The 22756-nt window shown below is 46.5% G+C and overlaps 1 protein-coding gene across 1 annotated transcript in view; it reads left to right on the top strand.

The window, feature by feature from the left end:
- LOC311223498 (cullin-5-like) overlaps positions 1 to 22756 on the top strand; it is a 94474-nt gene that overhangs the window by 27664 nt on the left and 44054 nt on the right. Inside the window, exons 7-8 of the mRNA XM_084308282.1 lie at positions 8605 to 8685; positions 15052 to 15145. Coding sequence (XP_084164408.1) covers positions 8605 to 8685; positions 15052 to 15145 — 175 coding nt within the window. The remainder of the gene's footprint in view (positions 1 to 8604; positions 8686 to 15051; positions 15146 to 22756) is intronic.

Genomic DNA, 22756 nt, shown 5'->3' with positions numbered 1-22756 from the left:
GATCTCCAACGAGTACTGCCAGGAGCGGATCACCTCAACCAGCGTCTTCCCCCAGCGAGGCGGACAAGATGCTGGCACAGGCATTCCTCGCCAGCCTAGCAGCCTCAACAGAGCGCGATCGACTCCAAGCACAGACGCTTAGTGAGCGCGAACATTCTTCCATGGAAAGAGAACGCCTTCAAGCGCAGCAACGGAGCGACGAAGATCGTATACGTCTAGAGATTAGACGCCTTCAGGCGGAAGAGAATATGGTAAGAGACCGGGCCGAAGCAGAGCGCGCCGCCGCCGAAGCCCAGCGCGCCGCTGCCGGTGCCCAAAGAGAAGCAGAGCGCGACATCGCTCTCACCAAGCGCGAAGCCGAGCGCGACCGATTACAAGCGCAGATAATGGAGCAGCTGATCGCCAGGGCGACACCCCCTCCCTCCGCACGGGGTTCCAGGGCCTCGTCAAGACAAGGGTCAAGGGCACCCTCCCCTACCCGATCAAGCGACCCTGAGCCCGACCACCAGAGAGAGCCTATACCCCCCTCCGAACTCCTTCCCCGACCGGTCCACGCGAGGACCAGCTACAAGTAAGAAACGGTCTACACCGCGGAGAGGCTAAATAGACGACTACAGGATCTAGAGGACCTGCCAGAGGAAGAAGAAGAGGGAGAGGAGGAGAGTCAAGCCCGACAGCAGCACAGTACTCCACAGGACCAGGAGGTCCAGTACAGCCCAGGCTCTACCCCCGCGGCTCTGCGCTACAGACCCCCGACTCAATTCACGAATGAGCTTGACGCACGACCAGCCCCGAGGAATAGCACCTGGATACGCGGGCCATGGTACCCAGCAGGTACCAGCCCACCAAGAGGCGTAAGAGGAGACTCGCCTAGGAGGCCTCTCTTCCAACGCTCACCGATGTGCCAGCCATCCATGGCATCATACATTGGCACACCGACGTTTCCGGACTTCACCCACGAGAACATAGCACAGTACACGGAGCTACGAATGTGCTTAGAGACAATGATGTCCGATGTAGCTGACGAACCGTACAAGTATGCTATCCTACTGAAGCACCTCAAGGTGCCCCGAGCGCACAAATCAATCTTAACTATATTCACAGGACATACTTAACTCCTATAAGACTGAACAAAATGGGTCTTAAACAAGACTCCAAATGCTCCTTATGTACAAATGGGGATGAAGGGACATTTATGCACATGTACTGGGACTGCCCACCAGTTAAGATATTTTGGAAAGAAGTGACCCAGCAATTGTCAAATCTCTTAACTCTGGATATACCTGTACACCCCTCTGTATTACTGCTGAATGATGTCTTTGAGCATGCAGTACCTCCACAGCTAAAGAGATTGGTTTTATCCGGTATCACAGTGGCTAAAAAGCTGATAGCATCACGATGGTTTCAACCGGAAAAAATTTGCAGTAAGGTCTGGATTCTTACATATCTCGATGTGATTTATCAAGAAATATCAACAGCTAGAATTTTGGGTCTCAATGAATCCAAAATGGCAATGTGGTTAGAAGTGGTGGAGAGAATAAAAGCCAGCATATAATGGTAGTGTCTGGTTAGGAACAAATTATAATGGTTGGATTATCCAATGGGGGGTCCGGGAGAGGGGGGTACGAGCTGGAGCATATGTGTGTTTGTATATCCTATTGTGTGTTGTCATGTTTGTTTATGTGTTTGTTTAAAAAATAATAAAAAAATAAAATACAAGGTGCCCCGAGCGCACAATATAGCGCTGGCCTATGCCACCTCTACTACCCCATACACAGCGGCTCTAGCAGCACTCGACCAAAGATATGGACGCATATGGGACTACGTAATACAAGAGATAAGGCATATTGACCGCCTACCCCCAGCAACAGACAATCGCTCACTAGATGACCTGTCTATCAAGGTACAATCCCTGGTAGGGATGCTGGGGGCGCAAAGAGAAAAGGGTATGCACGAACTGTACGCGAACTCTAATGTCGAGAGGATTTTAGAGAAGCTTCCGCCCGCCCGACAAGAGCGCTTCAGTCGGCAAAGAGACCACCGTGATCCTAACGGTCCCGAGCCATCCCTCCTAGACCTAGCCGACTTCCTGGCGAGAGAAGTCAACAGCCTACGGTTGGATACGTTCATGCGGAGCACCCCAAGCTCCAGAGAGGGACCTAGGAGAGCAAACGATGGCCGAAGATTGGTGACCGTCATGCACCAACCAGAATCAGTACCGAGCAGCAAGAACCACAGTACCCCCTCGATGAAAGAGAAGTGGAAGATGGTGTGCCCGTACTGCGAAAAGGAACACTGGTTGTCACAATGTGACACGTTCAAGAAGATGACCGCCGACGAGGTGAGTCAATGGATAAACTCCAACCGACGCTGTTACCGATGTGCGCGCAGTCACATGGCAGCCGATTGCCGCTTAAAGAAGAGGTGTAGTCGGTGTGACGGAGCCCACCTAGATGTCCTACACGACAGTAACAGAAGAAAGCCTGCACCCTCAAGCAGCACAAAGGCAAGTGTTATGTACATTGACCCCGCCAGCAGCGGGGGCGCCCGGGTGCTCTTAAAGGTGGTCCGCGTAACACTGAGTTACCAAGACAAGGTCATGGACACTTACGCCGTCCTTGACGACGGGTCAGAGAAGACCCTTCTCGCGTCCGCTGCGGCCCAGCTGGGGCTGCGGGGGAGCGAAAACCAGATGACGATTCGGACAATAAGAAGAGATCTAAAGACGATAAAGGGCGAGAATGTCTTCTTCACTATCGCAGCAAGCGGGCAGCCAGAGAGACGGTATAGGATTACTAATGCTTTCACCAGCCAAGAAATAGGCCTGTCGCAGTACACCTACCCCATCGCCAAGCTGATGGATAAATATGTGCACCTGCGTCAACTACCTATCCCGCTCATAGACGGTGCCACCCCGACCCTGCTGATAGGCTCCGACCATGCAGACCTCATAGTCCCGATAGACCGGGTCCACACAGGGCCCAGAGGCTGTCCTGCAGCAGTCGAGACCCGCCTAGGATGGACATTACAAGGCCCCCTCGCTAAGTCTCTTAACCGAACAGCAGCCACTAACTGCCTCCACTCCAGAGTGACAGAAGAAGACACCACCCTCCTACAGCATGTCGAGAGGCTATGGACACTAGAGACAATGCCCTTTAAGAACGAAAAGAAAGACATTCGTTCCAAGGAAGACATTTACGCTATAGCCCTCCTCGAGCAAGGGACAAAGAGAGTCAAAGTCAACGGAGTGATGAGATACGCAACTCCACTCCTGAGGCGAGAGGGTATGCCTACCTTCCACGCCCCAAAAGAAGCGACGGAGCGGTATCTATTGAACACAGAGTGGCGCCTAGCCAGAGACCCCGCTCAAGAGACTGTGTACCGCGCTGAGATTAACAAGCTAATCACAGCGGGACACATAAAGAAAATTGACATTAAAGAGGCCGATCAGACGACCGAATCATGGTACGTGCCGCACCACAAAGTCCACCACAACGGCAAGGATCGTATTGTGTTCAACTGCAGCTACCAGATCGGATCACAAAATCTGAATAAAGAGCTCTTGCCCGGCCCAACACTCGGCCCCTCCCTACTAGGCGTGTTACTACGTTTCCGCCAGGACAAGGTGGCCATCAGCGGCGACATCAAAGGGATGTTCCTGCAGGTGAGACTAGTGGAGGAGGACAAGCCCCTGCTGCGGTTCCTATGGAGAGAGAGGATCGGGGATGAGCAACCAGCCATCTATCAATGGGAAGTCCTCCCTTTCGGAACCACATGCAGCCCATGCTGTGCTACGTTTGCACTGCAAAAACACGTCGCAGAGGACCCAGCAGCTGATGAAGAGGTCCGACAAAGTGTAGGAAATAGTTTCTACGTGGACAACTGTCTGCAAAGCGTCTCGACGCCAGAAGAAGCCGAGGCCCTTCTACTCAAGCTCCGCGCCTCCCTGATCAAAGGCGGCTTTGATCTCAGGCAGTGGGCCAGCAGCGACCCGCAAGTATTGCGCAGCCTCTCCCCCGAGGACAAGGCAGCAAGCAGCGAGACCTGGATGGCGACCATCCCAGGAGAAGCCCAAGAAATGACATTAGGACTAGTCTGGCGCTTCAAAACAGACTCGCTCCATTATAAACACACACCCCTGACCAAGGAGCAGGGAAGGTCGACTGCACTACCGACCACCAGACGGAGTGTATACAGAACACTCGCCAGACAATATGACCCGTTGGGATGTATTCTACCTTACACCACCAGGGCAAAGATGATTGTAAGAGCGTTATGGGACAAGGACCAGGGCTGGGACGACCCCATACCCGAACACCTTGCATCCACATGGAGAGAGTGGGAGACGGAACTCAGCTCACTCCCAGGTGTCAACATATGCCGCAGCTACTTCCCACCCACAGTGAGGCCGGAGACGTGCCAGATGGACCTGCACGTCTTCAGCGACGCCTCCGAAGTAGCCTACGGTTCGGTGGCCTACTTGCGTGCCCGAGAGGAGGGAGGAGAAATACATACTGCTTTCATCCTGGCTTGCTCAAGAATAGCCCCACGAAAGCAACAATCTATCCCGCGTCTAGAGCTCTGCGCAGCCCTAGCAGGAGCGCAACTCGCCACGTTAATCCAACGTGAACTCACCATTCCGGTGCAAAGAACAATCTTGTGGTCAGACTCCACGACAGTACTCACATGGATCCGGTCTGATTCGTGCAGATACAAGGTCTTCGTGGGAGTCAGAGTCACAGAGATTCAAGATTTAACAGAAGTAGCAAGCTGGAGGTATGTGGACACAAAACACAACCCAGCTGACGTCATCACCCGGGGAATGTCCCTGGATGACCTCACCCGTCACAACCTATACAGTGATGGGCCAGAGTTCCTCAAGCTCCCGGAAGAAGAGTGGCCTACACCCACCCCACGGGAAGCGAGTAAAGAGGAGGCCGAAAACAAGAAATCTATGTTCTGTGGATTGAACACACTCGTCTCCACAGACCCCGACATAGACGATTGCCTCACCCTAGAGAGTGCGCAGCTAAAGACATTCCTGTGGCACCACCCAGAGGTTCAGCTCACTACTGACATTACTGCAGCTGACTACGAAGAAGCAGAACTTCTTCTACTACAAGGAGCCCAGAGAGACTCGTTCCCCGATGAGCTAGACTGTCTACAGGGAGCAAAGCCCGTCCCATCAGACAGCAGACTGCTCCACCTAGCCCCCGAGAGCGACGCCCATGGTCTCATCAGAGTGGGTGGTCGTCTGCGGAGAGCTCCAGACTTACCGGATGACCTCAAGTACCCGATAGTCTTAAACAGCTGACACAAGGTCACAGAGCTGATCATAAAGAAATACGACGAGGATGTGCATCACGCCGGGGCAGAGAGAGTCTTCGCGGAGATCAGACGTCGTTATTGGATACTGCAAGGGAGAGAAGCAGTGCGGCGCTTCCAGCGAACCTGTCTAGACTGTCGTAAGTGGCGAGCGCAGCCCAGTATACCCCGGATGGCTGACCTACCTCCCTGTCGCCTCCGACTCGGCGACAAGCCTTTTCACTCCACCGGTATGGACTGTTTCGGCCCGCTGTATATAAAGAAAGGAAGAGGAACCGAGAAGCGGTGGGGTATTGTATTCAAATGCATGACCACCCGAGCGATGCATATAGAACTCCTTCCAACCATGAGCACAGACTCATTCCTTATGGCCTTCCGAAGATTCACATCGCGGAAAGGCAAACCGTCTATATTATTGTCTGATCACGGGACAAACTTCAAAGGCGGAGAAAGAGAGCTGAGAGAGAGCTTCCAAGCTATGGGCCCAGAACTTAAGACCCACCTCGCTCCATCCCAGATTGACTTCCAGTTTAATCCCCCGAACGCACCTCACTTCGGTGGAACTTGGGAACGAGAAGTACGTTCAATAAAGACAGCCCTGTACGCCGTGCTTGGGGCCCAGACCGTGGCGGAAGAAGTCCTAATGACAGTCCTCACGGAGATCGAGGGAGTATTGAACTCAAAGCCCCTCGGTTACGTCTCAAGTGATGTAGCAGATGTCGACCCAGTCACCCCCAACACACTCTTGATGGGGTGGCTGGACCCCGCGCTACCACAGACAATGTACAGGCCTGAAGAAGCGAACGGCCGAAGAATGTGGAGGTACAGTCAAGTATTGGCTGACAAGTTTTAAAACAGCTTCCTACTCCACTATCTACCGTCTCTACAGACCCGCCAGAAATGGGTGAAAGAGAGAGACAATTTGACAGAAGGAACAGTCGTCATGATTATCGACCAGTCACTACCCCGAGCTATGTGGCCGGCTGGCCGCGTAAGCAAAGTGATCACCGGTGCCGACGGAAAGGTCCGAGCAGCCGAAGTGCTCGTCCAAGGGCGGATCTACACCCGACCCGTGGCGAGGCTAATAGAACTGCCAAGGCTCCCCGATACCATCGATGACGACCATGACCCCATGACTTTGTGAACTGACCGACCCCTCACAACAGACATTGAGTAGTGGACAGTGCGGTTAATCTGTCTCTGCTTAGCTAATTAGGTGGGACTAATTAGGGGGCGGCTGTTACAAAGGATCAGATTAAACCGAATATATATATTTATTTATTGATATATATTGCATAGTATTTGTATATCGTTTGATATCCCTTGTATATTCCTTGTACATATACACGGAATATCCCTTTAGCCTACTACAGACCATAATATTTCATTCTCCTATTGGACAGCGGTCCACCGGCGCCAGGGACCGGCCTCCGGAGTCAGGTTCAAAGTCACCGTCAAGACGTGTCTGGACATGCCCGGCCTTGCCCAGGGATACGCGACAGAAATGAGACTGGTACTAGTTTGTTCACCGTACGTATAAATACGGCGCAGGTGAATACAGAAGCCCCTTAGTCTAAGAGTTACCAATAAGTTGAAGCCTCACCCACGATACAACGTGCGGTGAAGTATGGCCTGTTTGGCCCCAGAATAGAGCATTGAGACCGCGTGCGAATTAATAACTGAATTGTCAGAGTTTGGCGCTATACCGTCGAGTGCGACATATTTCTATTAAGTCAATAATAGTCTATTTGTGTATAGTGTATCGTGCGGTTAAAGTTCTACAGTGACCAGCATCTCCAACGCGTCCTCGTATTAGCTAGAGTTCTTATCCAGGCTGGGCTGACCACATGGCGCTTTCACCCGAGGAGACCTAGACGAGAACCGTATGGACATGTACACTGGATTAATCTACCCGACGACTACATAGCCCTTTGCGGCTGGAATATATTTGCTTTGGTCCTGTGATTTATGGAGCGGATAATCGCCGCCGCCTGCATGTGTTGGATTTACCCCGCGAGGAGTCAAGTCGAGTCGGCGCCTCAGAGAGCCTGAGGCCGACTAGCTTTCTTCACTGTGGAGCTACAGTCTACGGAGAACAGCTGTATTCGTCTGTGGATCAAGAGGCTATTGCACCGGCTCCTGTACCTGGAGTCTCCTTAGTCATCGTTGACCAGACTCTCTACTACCGACAGATCTTCTACCCCCTGCTGGCTTACAACCAGGGGGACCCTTCCAGTATCTCCCGCTATATTACTAGTGTACCATAGATATAATTCCCTAAGATTCAGGTTGTATAATTACCTCCTGCGTAACCAGAGAATGGACATTCATTGTTGATTTGCCTACGCACATTCCTTTCCTTACAAGTGCATTCAAAGAATAATGTAAAGTATATTATGTACCCTTTGCTCCATTAAATACTTGATTATACCTTTGTGTGCAACCGATTTCATTGTGGGAAGTGTTCATCATATTCATATATCGTGTACTGTATGGCCAGTAATTAAAGTACATAAAGCGGTAGTGGTTTAATGATACCATACTTATCAATACAGTCAGGGAATTGTACCCCTCAGTTACAGTACAGTATCTAGCACACTCTCAGGAGCAAAACAGAAAGAAGCATTTCAAACTTGAACTATGTGACATGGCTTGACTCAATCAGTCCAATCTCTATTTCTCCTTCTTCCACCAGTCACTCAGGCAGACCAGCTTGTTTTATGTAGCGGTGTCTACTTATAGTGCCTAAAATATTTTTCCCGTTGGGTGCCAGACAGGGCCAAACCCTGCCAATGCAAATCAACTGCTCCAGTGGAGTTGCTCAGTGGCCAATGGTGTCAACTGTGGTTGTACTGGGCAGCTCCCAGGTGTGAATGGAACTGTGTGAATGTGAAGCAGGGCGTTCCTGAAAAAGAGCATCTGTGCTCAGCGAACCTACCCTGGGTAAATAAAGGTAAAAAACAAAATTAAAAAAAAACAATTTATTTTTTTTATTTTTTTTAGATTAACTGCGTCAATTATATTATCGCGCGATACTAGTATCGCGTTATCGCAGCACGTTAATGCCGCTAACGGCCCAGCTCTAATATATATATATATATAGTTATCTACAGACAACTGATATAAGTGTAACTTGTGTGTGTGGCTATAGTTATCTACAGTATATATATAAGTGTAACTTGTGTGTGTGGCTATAGTTATCTACAGTATATATATAAGTGCAACTTGTGTGTGTGGCTCTGCCCTGAATACCTTGTTCATGGCTCTTGTCCCCTGCAGGCAGATGCCAAGCTGAGAGAAGAAGAGAAGAGAGCCCTCAGATATCTAGAGACGCGCCGTGAATGTAACTCTGTTCAAGCAGTGAGTATCTCCACGTGATTTCAGATATCAAATTATATTCTTCTATTCTCTATCTCTATTCCTGGAGAACACATATCCTGACAGACGTAAATGTTACCGGAGTCCTAAACATCCTAGGGCCGACCCCTATTAGTCGATTAGTCGACTAATCGGTCGAAAGGAGCCGTAGTCGACTAGCCAACCTCTTAGTCGAATATAAAAATAAAAATAAAATATATATATTTTTTTATCATTCTTTCCAAAAGAAAATAGGCCTAGACGCGTGGCTAACGCTAATGGCATGCATACCAGAGGCTAACTGCCTACGAAAACAGGCACAGAGGCACTGAAAGAGGATTTCACTCGTCTAATGAACACACTAGACTAGATGAATATCAAGATGTATCCATCAGTGGACCAATTGCATGCTTTTGCAGAGGACAAGAAGCATTCAGTCGACTCCTTCAGACATTAAGCACCCCCCACAGCCCAAATGGAATGATACATTTTTTATTTTTATTTTTTTTAATATAAATATTATATATATATATATATATATATATTAGAGCTGGGCCGTTAACGGCGTTAACGTGCTGCGTTATCGCGAGACTAGTATCGCGCGATAATATAATTGACGCCGTTAATCTTTTTCTCAACGTTGGGTCTGTATTGTCCTTAAATACTTGCCGTAGTTCCCAGCTGTGGTACCAGGAAGTGATTGCACTACCGGAGCTGTAGTCAGAATAATGTGTTAAACTAAAGTAGTGGTCCGGTAATCATTGTTATACAGGTGAGGTTAAGAAGTCCTCAGGATATAACACAATTCGGCGATGAGGACGTCTGAATCTGCGCAATGCAATAAAGAAGAAGTCCGTTGAGAGCTTTGTTTCCATTATTAACGTTAGCTTAGCAAGTTAGCATGTTAGCTCACGTTACTCGGGCGGCACTTGAAAACATCTACAAGAGGAGGAAATCCACTTTACACACTAAAGGAAGGATCGACTGGACTATCGTGAGTGTTTACAACAGAAATGGCTTGGGTTATTGGAAATATTGTACCGTTTGATGACAATGTAGCCCCTTTCGTGACTGTGATGCACGGAGTGAATTCACAGTCACTTGCTCCTCAATAGCAAACTAACCTAGATTTACCATGAAGGACTGGTTCTGGCTGAACCGTTCGTTATACAAGAATCACAGAGACGTTTCAAAGGTGCTCACAGTTGCACAAGGGTTTCGGACAGAGATACGGGATGGTTTGAAAGCTCTGCGTTGCTAATAAACATTTTAAATAATTTTTATAAACTGCTCAAAACGGCATTATTTCCGCCGTTGGGTGATCACAGCGCATGCGCACCATCCCTTATCTCTGTCCGAAATCCTCGTGCAACTGTGAGTACCTTTGTAATTTCTCTGTGATTCTTGTATAACGAACGGTTCGGCCAGAACCAGTCCTTCATGGTAAATCAAGGTTGGTTTCCTATTGAGGAGCAAGTGACTGTGGATTCACTCAGTGCATCACAGTCATGAAAGGGGCTAATGACAATGTGGAGCAAATAAATGAAAATGGGGGACCCTGATGTAAACAAGACAAACGTCTTTCTCTGGTCTGCATCCCCTTAACAATTGTATGTATTGAGCCGTACTGTATTGTACCTAGGGCTGGGCGATATGGCCTAAATATGATATCACGATATTTTCTGACCTTTCGGCGATACACGATACACATCACAATGTTTTTCTTTTTTACCCCAAACAATTCATTATGAGGCTTACCAAGACAGTATTTGAGTTTGCAAGCTAAGACAAAATAAAATACCCATGCATTTAGCATTTTTATATTATATATTAGATTTAGATTATTGGATTATTAGATTATATATTGCATATATTTAGCAATGAGATATTATATGATTTAGATATGAAATATGATGAATTGAAAATGGGGGACCCTGATGTAAACAAGACGAAAGTCTTTCTCTGGTCTGCATCCCCTTAACAATTGTATGTATTGAGCTGTACTGTACCCATTCTGCAATATGTTAATAAAGTTTTAAATCAATCAATCAATAGCATTTTAGCATTTTTATGAAACTACTGTATATTTGTATGTCTCTAAATGTTTTGATGAATTGAAAATGGAGGACCCTTATGTAAAAAAGCCGAAAGTCTTTTTCTGGTCTTCATCCTCCTGTACTGTATTGTACCCATTCTGCAACCTTTTAATAAAGTTTTCATTCATTCATTCTGACGGAAAACATAATAATTTTGATTGACAGTCGAGTCTGCCAATTACGTCACACCGCTTGCACCCGCCCTGCTGTTCTTAGCACCAATCGGCAAGCGCTATTAGTTTTTGACTTCCTGAATGTCCTGTGTGCTGACAACAACAAAGCTACTAACGTTAGCTCCCCGCGCCCGACGAGTAGGAGACCAGTGCTCCGCAGGATGACTAAATGAGGCATAATGATTTTACTACAACGAATGTTATAATAAAAGTAGAGCTGGGCCGGGCGGCTACGTGGCGTAGTGGGCAAGGTGCTCGCCACGAAATGCTGGAAATGCTGGGCTCGTCGGTTCGAGCCCAGCGCTCCACATTTGCTTTCAGTTTAGCTGGTCGTCCGTACTAATACACATTGGCCGTATTAGGGGGTGGGAAACTGATGGGTGGGGATCGGGCGTTGTGGACAGCGACTCCTACAGGTCGGTTGGTGCGCCTGCGCAGTAGAATCAGGAAGTGTCGGGGGCAGCGTGAGCCTCCCACGCGTTACTCCTCGCCACTGAGAGATCGAGCTGCGCAGGTGAAAAGATGCGACTGCTGTTACCTCAGGTACCGGAGGGGACTTGTGCTATGTATGACTTAGTCCACATTGCAGCCGGCTTGTGGGAGGCAAGAAACAGCGTCCGTGACAGGGGAGGGTTGAATTGGATGATACGAAAATTGGGATGGGAGAAAATATAGAAAAATGGGAGAAAAAGTGGATTAAAAAAAAAAAAAAAAAAAAGTAGAGCTGGGCCGTTAACGGCGTTAACGTGCTGCGTTAACGCTATACTAGTATCGCGCGATAATATAATTAACGCATTAATCTAATTTTTTTTTTTTTTATTTATTTTTTTACATTTTCTTTTTTTTTTTACCTTTATTTACCCAGGGTAGGTTCGCTGAGCACAGATGCTCTTTTTCAGGAACGCCCTGCTTCACATTCACACAGTTCCATTCACACCTGGGAGCTGCCCAGTACAACCACAGTTGACACCATTGGCCACTGAGCAACTCCACTGGAGCAGTTGATTCAAGCCATGTCACATAGTTCAAGTTTGAAATGATTCTTTCAGTTTTGCTCCTGAGAGTGTGCTAGATACTGTACTGTACTGGTAATATTATTTATTTGTGTTAACTTCTGAATAAAACAACTTATTAAACACAAGTACATCTTATTGAACATTATTTTGATATTTCATGACCAATTATCATAGCAAAACAGCTTTTTCAAACAGTCTGTAATGCATTTTGGAAACGGGAGATGGGCTCATGGTGTAATGGGCCACCTGGCCTGAGAAACATAAGGAGGAAAGAAAAAGTAAGGACTTACTTCTGGTCATTATTTGGGTAGAACACACATATTTTGAATGCCTTCGGCAGTTTTATTTTTTAATTTTTTAGCCATTTTAATCTAGATTAATCTAGATTAAATCCAGGATTGCAGATAGATTAATCTAGATTACAATAATTAATCTATGCCCACCTCTAAATAAAAGCCTTTCCATACATCTGTCTGATTGAAAACTTTATTAACAGACCGCGGAATGGGCATATCTCAGCACGGGCTGAGATATGAACGTGTGGACAGATTGACGCGACACAATCCTCTTGGGCAAAACATCACGATATCCACGATACGTTGAAAAAGTGTATCGTTAATGAACTGTACCCGATATTTATATAATATCGTCATATCGCCCAGCCCTAATTGTACCCATTCTGCAATCTGTTAAATAACGTTTTCATTCATTCATTCATTCATTCATTCATTCATTCATTCATTCATTCATTCATTCATTCATTCATTCATTCATTCATTCATTCATTCATTCATTCATTCATTCATGGAACTGTTACACTGAGCTTGCACTGAATTTGTTGAGAAACCTGCTTCTGCAGCAGTCTGTGTGTGAGCAACCAGTCAGCAGCATTGTGAATTTAGAGATTCACTAAAAGACACATTGAGAGACAGGTTTGTCTGTGGATTAAGAAATGAAGGTTCACAGAAGAAACTACTGACAGAGAGTGATTTGACACTGGAGAGAGCTGTGAATGAATGAATGAATGAATGAATGAAAACTTTATTTAACAGATTGCAGAATGGGTACAATACAGTACGGCTCAATACATACAATTGTTAAGGGGATGCAGACCTGAGAAAGACGTTTGTCTTGTTTCCATCAGGGTCCCCCATTTTCAATTCATATAGACATTTATGACATACACAACATACATGACATTTATGGCATAGGGACATATAGGTATTTAGTACTGATACATTTGTGACATAAGCGGTATTCAAATATACAGTACTGTTACCCCTAGATCCTGACAGAGTATATACATATGATGTCAATATCAGTGTAACAATGTTAATGGCATCAAAGGAAGGGCACAGAAAATTACGATAAATCTGGTTTTAAAAGAAACACTGGAAATTACAAAAAGAAGAGACATGTTCATGCTGTTGAACAAGGAGATAGAACAGCTAGTGACTCCTCAGATGAAGAGGAGAGGATAAATCTCCTCCTCTGGTCATTATTTGGGTAGAACACACCTATTTTGAATCCCGTTCGGCAGACTTTTTCTTTTTTTTTAGCCATTTTAATCTAGATTAATCTAGATTAATTCCAGGATTGCAGGTAGATTAATCTAGATTAAAAAAATTAATCTATGTCCAGCTCTAATATATATATATATATATTTTTTTTTTTTTTTTGTCGACCAATAGTCGACTAATGGCAAATTTTGGCCAATCATAGTCGACCATCCAAATCCTCAGTCGGGGACAGCCCTAAAACATCCTTAGTATTAAACTATTCCCCAGTGACTATTGAATAGTAGTTTAGTGAGTCTTAAACGTTGCACAATCTCAACCTGTGAGAATGGAATTGATCTAATGATGACGTAACAATGACTAGTGGTTCTAGGAGGTGGAACTTACACCTGTGTGTGTGTCTCCTCTAGGAGGTAGAACTTACACCTCTCTGTGTGTCTCCTCTAGGAGGTAGAACTTACACCTGTCTGTGTGTCTCCTCTAGGAGGTAGAACTTACACCTCTCTGTGTGTCTCCACTCTCCTCTAGGAGGTAGAACTAACACCTCTCTGTGTGTCTCTAGGAGGTAGAACTAACACCTCTCTGTCTCCTCTAGGAGGTGGAACTTACACCTGTGTGTGTGGCTCCTCTAGGAGGTAGATCTAACACCTGTCTGTGTGTCTCCTCTAGGAGGTAGATCTAACACCTCTATGTGTCTCCTCTAGGAGGTAGATCTTACACCTCTCTCTGTGTGTCTCCTCTAGGAGTTAGATCTAACACCTGTCTGTGTGTCTCCTCTAGGAGGTAGAACTAACGCATGTGTGTCTCCTCTAGGAGGTAGATCTAACACCTGTCTGTGTGTCTCCTCTAGGAGGTAGATCTAACACCTGTCTGTGTGTCTCCTCTAGGAGGTAGAACTAACACCTCTCTGTCTCCTCTAGGAGGTGGAACTTACACCTGTGTGTGTGGCTCCTCTAGGAGGTAGATCTAACACCTGTCTGTGTGTCTCCTCTAGGAGTTAGATCTAACACCTGTCTGTGTGTCTCCTCTAGGAGGTAGAACTAACACATGTGTGTCTCCTCTAGGAGGTAGATCTAACACCTGTCTGTGTGTCTCCTCTAGGAGGTGGAACTTACACCTGTGTGTGTGTCTCCTCTAGGAGTTAGATCTAACACCTGTCTGTGTGTCTCCTCTAGGAGGTAGATCTAACACCTCTCTGTGTCTCCTCTAGGAGGTAGATCTTACACCTCTCTCTGTGTCTCCTCTAGGAGTTAGATCTAACACCTGTTTGTGTGTCGTCTCTAGGAGGTAGATCTAACACCTCTCTGTGTCTCCTCTAGGAGGTAGATCTAACACCTCTCTGTGTCTCCTCTAGGAGGTAGATCTTACACCTCTCTCTGTGTCTCCTCTAGGAGTTAGATCTAACACCTGTCTGTGTGTCTCTTCTAGGAGTTAGATCTAACACCTCTCTGTGTCTCCTCTAGGAGTTAGATCTAACACCTGTCTGTGTCTCCTCTAGGAGTTAGATCTAACACCTCTCTGTGTCTCCTCTAGGAGGTAGATCTAACACCTGTCTGTCTGCCCTCAGCTCATGGAGTGCTGTGTGAACGCCCTGGTCACCTCGTTTAAAGAGACCATCCTCGCTGAATGCCCGGGGATGATCAAACGGAACGAGACGGACAGTGAGTCACCGGCTCCGCCCACTTTATTCACACCTTGCTGTTGCCCGGGCAACGGCTGCACAGAGACACGGCGTCACGCCAAACAGAGCAAGCGACACAATTCACACCATTCGAGATTAGAGCGTGTGTGTGTGTGTGTGTGTGTGTGTGTGTGTGTGTGTGTGTGTGTGTGTCGTGAGAGCGTGAGGTCATACACATACGCCAAGCCATCATTGTAAATAACAGGGTATATGCAGGGTATTAAAACGTTTTAAATTCATAATTCTCATTTTAAGGCCATGAAAGGTGTTAAAAAGTCTTACATTTTATTTGCACAGGTATTAAATGTTTGGCGGGGCAGCCCAGCTGGGAGATTCAATTACGTAAAAGATATTAAATGTTTTTGTATTCAAGTCGTTGTTTGTTGGCTTGGTGCGAGAGCTTGGTGTTTCTGGTGAGAGCTTGGTGAGTCTGGTGAGAGCTTGGTGAGTCTGGTGAGAGCTTGGTGAGTCTGGTGAGAGCTTGGTGAGTCTGGTGAGAGCTTGGTGAGTCTGGTGAGAGCTTGGTGAGTCTGGTGAGAGCTTGGTGAGAGCTTGGTGTGTCTGGTGAGAGCTTGGTGTGTCTGGTGAGAGCTTGGTGAGTCTGGTGAGAGCTTGGTGAGAGCTTGGTGAGTCTGGTGAGAGCTTGGTGGGTCTGGTGAGAGCTTGGTGAGTCTGGTGAGAGCTTGGTGAGTCTGGTGAGAGCTTGGTGTGTCTGGTGAGAGCTTGGTGTGTCTGGTGAGAGCTTGGTGAGAGCTTGGTGAGTCTGGTGAGAGCTTGGTGTGTCTGGTGAGAGCTTGGTGTGTCTGGTGAGAGCTTGGTGAGTCTGGTGAGAGCTTGGTGAGTCTGGTGAGAGCTTGGTGAGTCTGGTGAGAGCTTGGTGTGTCTGGTGAGAGCTTGGTGTGTCTGGTGAGTCTGGTGAGAGCTTGGTGAGTCGTGAGAGCTTGGTGAGTCTGGTGAGAGCTTGGTGTGTCTGGTGAGAGCTTGGTGTGTCTGGTGAGAGCTTGGTGAGTCTGGTGAGAGCTTGGTGTGTCTGGTGAGTCTGGTGAGAGCTTGGTGAGAGCTTGGTGAGTCTGGTGAGAGCTTGGTGAGTCTGGTGAGAGCTTGGTGTGTCTGGTGAGAGCTTGGTGTGTCTGGTGAGAGCTTGGTGAGTCTGGTGAGAGCTTGGTGAGTCTGGTGAGAGCTTGGTGTGTCTGCTGAGAGCTTGGTGTGTCTGGTGAGAGCTTGGTGAGAGCTTGGTGAGTCTGGTGAGAGCTTGGTGAGTCTGGTGAGAGCTTGGTGAGTCTGGTGAGAGCTTGGTGAGTCTGGTGAGAGCTTGGTGAGTCTGGTGAGAGCTTGGTGAGTCTGGTGAGAGCTTGGTGAGTCTGGTGAGAGCTTGGTGTGTCTGGTGAGAGCTTGGTGAGTCTGGTGAGAGCTTGGTGTGTCTGCTGAGAGCTTGGTGTGTCTGCTGAGAGCTTGGTGTGTCTGGTGAGAGCTTGGTGTGTCTGGTGAGAGCTTGGTGAGTCTGGTGAGAGCTTGGTGTGTCTGGTGAGAGTTTGGTGAGTCTGGTAGGGCGGGCCATACTTTTTTATTTTTGGAAAATCAATCGAGTGGGGTGTCAATATGTGTTTTTTTGTGGTGAATTCAAATATGGGATTATTTTTCGGATCGGATAACTCTAACCTACATCATTTTGGATTTCAAAATGGCAGATTTTAACATTTTTCACCCCTTGGCCAAACATGGATGCCAACATGAATTTGAAGGAAATCCTATCATGCAAGGTATCTAAATGATGTGTTTCTTAATGGGGAATTCAAATTTGATTTCATTTTTGGGATAGGATAACTCTAACCTGCATAATTTTGGATTTCAAAATGGCTGATTTGACCATTTTAACCCATTGGTCATACACAGGTGCCAGAATGAATCTGAAATAAATCCTAAAATGCAAGGTGTCTAAATTATGTGTTTTTTAATGGGGAATAGAAATATGAGTTAATTTTTTGGATATGATAACTCTAACCTACATCATTTTGTATTACAAAATTGCCAGATTTACCCATCCCCTTTCAAAGATAAGAAAATATATGGGAAATCATTTATAATGACAAAGCCATCAAATGTATTAACAAGTGAACTGTATATAACTGGATACAACTCCAAATATCAATAATAATAATACTAACAATAATCAATTGTATTTGTAATGTACACAAACACCTAAGTGCTAAATCTCGATCTCCTGACTTCTTGAACTTTGCCAGGTTCCAATGTCTTGATTGGACTCATTCTTGGACAGCAAGGTCTTCTACTGTACTGCTTTAGCCACCAACCTACAAACACAAACTTAAAGTCAACGTCAGCCATAAATAGGTGAGCTCTTTCCAGAACTACTCAGTAACCATTTTAACAAAAACGTCTCAATGTATTGAGAAAATCCATGGGGCTACATCAATCCTCTATCTTCTTGAATTTGATCAGGTTGCACAAGTCTTGCTTGGATTCATTCTTGGACATCAGCCTCCTGCTGGTCTCCTGAGCCCTGATCCCTCCATCCCTTTTTTCTTGTGAAAAGTACTTAGCAGAGGCCTCAGTCACCATTTTAACAACCCTCTCGATGCTTTGTGTGTGGCAAGGCCAGTCGAGAACCTCCATGGGGGTGTTGATTAAGTTCTTCACCTCGGAGGTGCTTAGGGAGCAGGTGAGAGGTGGCTCTGACAAATCTTCTGACCAGCTGATTAAGCCACCAATGCTGGAAGTCTCACTATTGATGTGAGGTGTTCTTCTGATCCTGACAGAGGAGTCTCCCAGCTGAGTGTCTGGATCCCCCTCTCCCCTGATGGCCAGGATTCTCTCCACCCCCTCAATTCTCTCTTTTTGATCCTCAGAGCACAGCAGTGTTTGGAGGATGGCTTCACTGTGGGCATACCAAGCAGATCTTCTCACAGTTGGCATCACAACATCCAGCACCTCCCTCCTCTGAGACTTGAGGCAGTCCAGCTGAAACAGGATGTGCCTAGGCCCTTCCATCCAGGAGTGCTTGACCTTCATGTTGAACCAACATGGATAATACACTCCAATGATGAATTCCACAATGCATTGTAGATTATTCAGGTTCTTTCTTTTAAGTTGATGCTTTGACACCCAGAGCCTGAGGCGTCTGTTTGCTGTGGTGAGCCAGCGGCTGTGGTTTACTGGTCCAATCTCCAACAGAGCCAGCCTCACAGAAAGCACTCCATCCCTGATTACACCAGCTTATAGCCATAGTGTTGATCTGTGGAGCTGTGCTATTGGCCCGGATAATTTGTTGTCTGACAGAGTAGCCCCATCAACTTCAACAATGAGACGGCGCAGTGGAAGTTCACCAGTGTGCAGGTTGCACACCAACCAGACCAGCTTTCTCCCCAGGTGCAGCTCCAGCTTCCGCATTACACCTGCCTTCACTCCAGTGTTGACATTGGTTGAGTCTCCTCCAAGGGCCCACAAGGTCTTATCAGAACCTCTCTCTTTCAGCCAGGCAAACAGGACCTTAGCAATCTTCTCTGCATGGGACTCCTCTTTAATTGCTTTCTCTGGTGTAAAGTGGAACAGATAGTTGCTGCCAGGCTCACTAGCAACACTATAGTGTTCTTCCTTGATCTTTGCAGGAAAAGATTGGTCACTGCCCTCAGCTTCCATCATCACATTGGTCATGTCAATCCGCCCATCAAAGAGGATACAGGAGATCCCCCCCCTCCTCCCTGCACTTCTCCTCAAACTCTTCCCCCAGCTCTTGCATCAACTTTTCTTGTGCTCTCTTAACCTTGTTCTTATCAATCACTTTACTTGTGTCATCTTCTAAGATGAGTCCTGCATCAATCAGAGCTGCAGTTGCTATAGCTGCAGTTGGCCTTAGCCCTATGCCATACCTTACACTAGCAAGGGCGATGTTTGGAATCTCATCATAATTTTTTCGTAGCTTTGCTGAAGCTGCAGGGTCAGTTTCAGGAATGAGCTCAACTTCAGGGACTGTAAGGAAGCTCTCAACATCCTTCCTGGCAACCTTGTCTGCTGCTGCAAAGCTTTCTTCTTTGCCCCTTCTCCTTTTCTCTGCCTTCTTTTCCATCCCCTCCCTTTCCAATGTTTTCACCTGTCTCTTGTGCTCAGGCAGATCAGCTCCAGCCATTTGGTGTGGTCCTTTACTTCCAACCTTTTCCCTCTGTCCCTTGATGTGGGCAATATCTTATATCAATACCTGGGGCTAGCGGCGACGCTATTTGTCGCGTGAGCTGGGGGTTGGCAGAGGGGAGGGGGCAGGAGCTGACCTGGAAAGGGTATAAGCGGGTGTGGCACCTAAGTTAAAAGGGTATGGTAAAATCGGCCATTTTGAAATCCAAAATTATGTAGATTAGAGGTACCCGGACGGGCATAAGGCATAAGTTGCCTGAAGTGACGTCACGGCCCTGCTAGCGTCTGATAAGCTTTTAGATTTGCTCCGTGCATGTTATTCGTGCGTGGACCTTTTTAACCCTTTCTGAGTGGCATTTACGGCGTCAAATGAAAAAAATAATAATAATGAAATTAGATACCAATGATGTAAACTACCCATAACTGAAGAGTAGGGTTTAACCTGCAAGTTGGCCTTTAAAATCATTGGTAAACAAACATATACACTTTGACTGCTGTTTTGATAGGGTTAGGGTCTTTACTCTTGGCTACATTTAAAAAAAAGAAATTCAACAATAATTAATACGTTCTGTGGCGTGATATGAATCTCGTACCGGACCGTTCGGGCTTAACACATTGGCTGCCATGCATTGTACCCATCTTTGGGCCCAGTCTGCCAGAGCTGTAACCCTATGGAGATGTTTACCTTCTTTGCAGGGCTATAACTTTTTAAATATTATAGCTATATCGACATTACTATGGCCCATTCAACATCGGGTATCTATCGTTCCGGATGTGGGAACGTTATATTTTTTCATTCATACATTGTCGTGTTAATACCGTCGTGAATATAAGTGTTTAAAAAAATAATGTATCTCTTTCTCCGATTTTTCTCTGTTTTCTCCCCGTCCCAATTTAGTCGTTGTGCCAATTCCCCCCCTCCCCTACCTGTTTGTTGTGCGCATGTTCTCCAACTGGTCGGTACAAGGGAAACCTGAAGTCCTCCGCACGCTTCCTCCGATATGCGCGCCGACAGCCAGTGCCTCTTTTTTCACCTGGCAGCGAGGACTCTCATTGGTGAAGTGTAACACGTGGGAGGTCACGCTGCCTTCATCAAGTCCTGCCTCCGCTGAGCAAGCACCCAGACCCGACCTGTAGGCGTCGCTGTCCACAACGCCAGATCCCCACCCGTGACTTCCATCCCCCTAACCCAGCCAAACGGGTTAGTATAGCGATCAGCCCAAGCCAGAGGCAATGCTGACTCCGGGAGTCGAGACCGCAGCCTCTTGCATTGGTGACGAGCGCAATCTCCGCTACGCCACCTGACCGCCTGAATATAAGTATGTTTTTAAGGTTTTCTGCAGTAATTCCTAAAACGCAAGTTATAGGCCCTGAAGCATATGATAGATTATCGTTTGGCGTTTCTTTCCTATACACGCTATATTAAAAAATTCAAATGTATATGATCGGTATACATTATGCATCATCATGCGTGAAGGAAAGGGGGGGGGGGGGTCGTTTATAATTCCTTGATTGTCAGTAACGTCTTTTTTTAGTATGGGTTGATACGTTGATCAGATGGATTGCAGTGAAATAAATAAACAATCGGGCTGAAAATAACGTTAGATTCCTCTTACCATTCGCCGATGAGACTGGAGGAAAAATATTCCAATTATTTGACGTCGATCTGCTAGATCCATTTCCCGTTGTTTGTATGACGCAATAAACACCGAAATCATATTGATTATTGCGTTTCGAAAGCGATCCCAATGCACTCGAGTGTGTATCTAGACCCACGTTACAATAATCTCTGGCGGAGGAATTTCCCAGATGCACCGAGCGCCACTTCCGGTTTGGCGTGGAGTGTAACTCGCCCGAAATCCACCAGGCGGCGGTATTGAGGCGTTGCAATATCAGACCAGGGTCCAGCTGCGTCCCGGAGGGAGGCTGGATGAATTATGAATGCCATGGCGAAAAAATGAAATATTGATCCCAAAAACGAGTTCCCTCGTTGTTGGCGCACAACGATTGGCGGGCAATAACGAGTATACTCGCTGTTGGCGTCCAAAGTGTTAAGGGGTTAAACAAAAGATAAAACATGTTCATCATCTGACTCCCGTGAGCAACAGGGTTTGTCTGAAGCAGCCTCCTGCAGAGCTGTCCAATGGGTGTCACGTTGTTTTTCTTCCCCCCTCCTGCACACCCGTCCAATGGGTGTCACGTTGTTTGTCTTCCCCCTCCTGCAGAGCTGTCCAATGGGTGTCACGTTGTTTGTCTTCCCCCTCCTGCAGAGCTGTCCAATGGGTGTCACGTTGTTTGTCTTCCCCCCCTCCTGCACAGCTGTCCAATGGGTGTCACATTGTTTTTCTTCCCCCCCTCCTGCACAGCTGTCCAATGGGTGTCACATTGTTTGTCTTCCCCCTCCTGTAGAGCTGTCCAATGGGTGTCACGTTGTTTTACTTCCCCCTCCTGCAGAGCTGTCCAATGGGTGTCACGTTGTTTTTCTTCCCCCTCCCGCCGAGCTGTCCAATGGTCTTAATTTTGTCAACAAAAATTATGACGAAAGGTGTTCGTCAACGAAGGTTTTTTTCATGACGATAACGAGACGTGACGCCACGTTATTGAAGACCATGTGACGCTAACGTGACTAAATAGTTTATTAAATATCGTTGATCACAACTGAGGACAAAAAAAATTTATTTACAAAAACCAGGATGAAATTTCTCTTCATGTATGTTGATATTGTTGACTAAAACAAGACGAGACAAAATAATTATAACTTTTCTTAAATGCCATCGTCCCGAGTCAGAGCAGTGTGACGGCTGACGGGGAGCTCTGTGTTATTAGCATTAGCTGAAGAGCTATCTGAAAAGCTAGTTTTAGCTTAACGTTACCTTGGCTAAAGTTGGGACTATTCATAATCCAGCTGCAGACCTGCAAGCAAAGTACAGCAAGTTGGCAAAGGAGTATTCCAAGGTAAATCACTTTTTCACCAGTAACGTTACATTGTTTGTCTTTCTAGCTCGCGTTAACTAGTGGCTAACCTAGCTCACGCTAATGTGGCTAACTGATCGACCTCTCGCACGCAATTAATGACATGTTGCGGACAGCCATACCGGTGACAATGTTTAGCTTTTAGTGCCAAATGATAAGAGTCTGAGGCGGAGTCTCAAAAGAGAATGTTGAATATTTATTTTGCATTAAAAATCACAACATAGACGTTACTACTAGCTAACTGGAACGGAGCAGCCTGGATAGGAAGTGCAACAACGTATAACGTCCGTGCGGAACCAATGTGCCAACAACCTTTCCGTGGGTGAACTCATTGAGCATAGTTGTCAATTAATGATACTAATACTAATCTATACAATCACCTGTTGTTGAATAAATAAATACCATTACTTTCTAGTTATTACTAAAAAACAGTATATATAAAACAGTAGCTGTAAAAAAGAAAAGAAGAAAA

The sequence above is a fragment of the Notolepis coatsorum genome (genome assembly GCF_963971535.1).
Source record: "Notolepis coatsorum genome assembly, chromosome: 1".
NCBI lineage: Eukaryota > Metazoa > Chordata > Actinopteri > Aulopiformes > Paralepididae > Notolepis > Notolepis coatsorum.
Note: the sequence above shows the minus strand (reverse complement) of the source record. Positions and strands in the feature narration are given on the sequence as shown.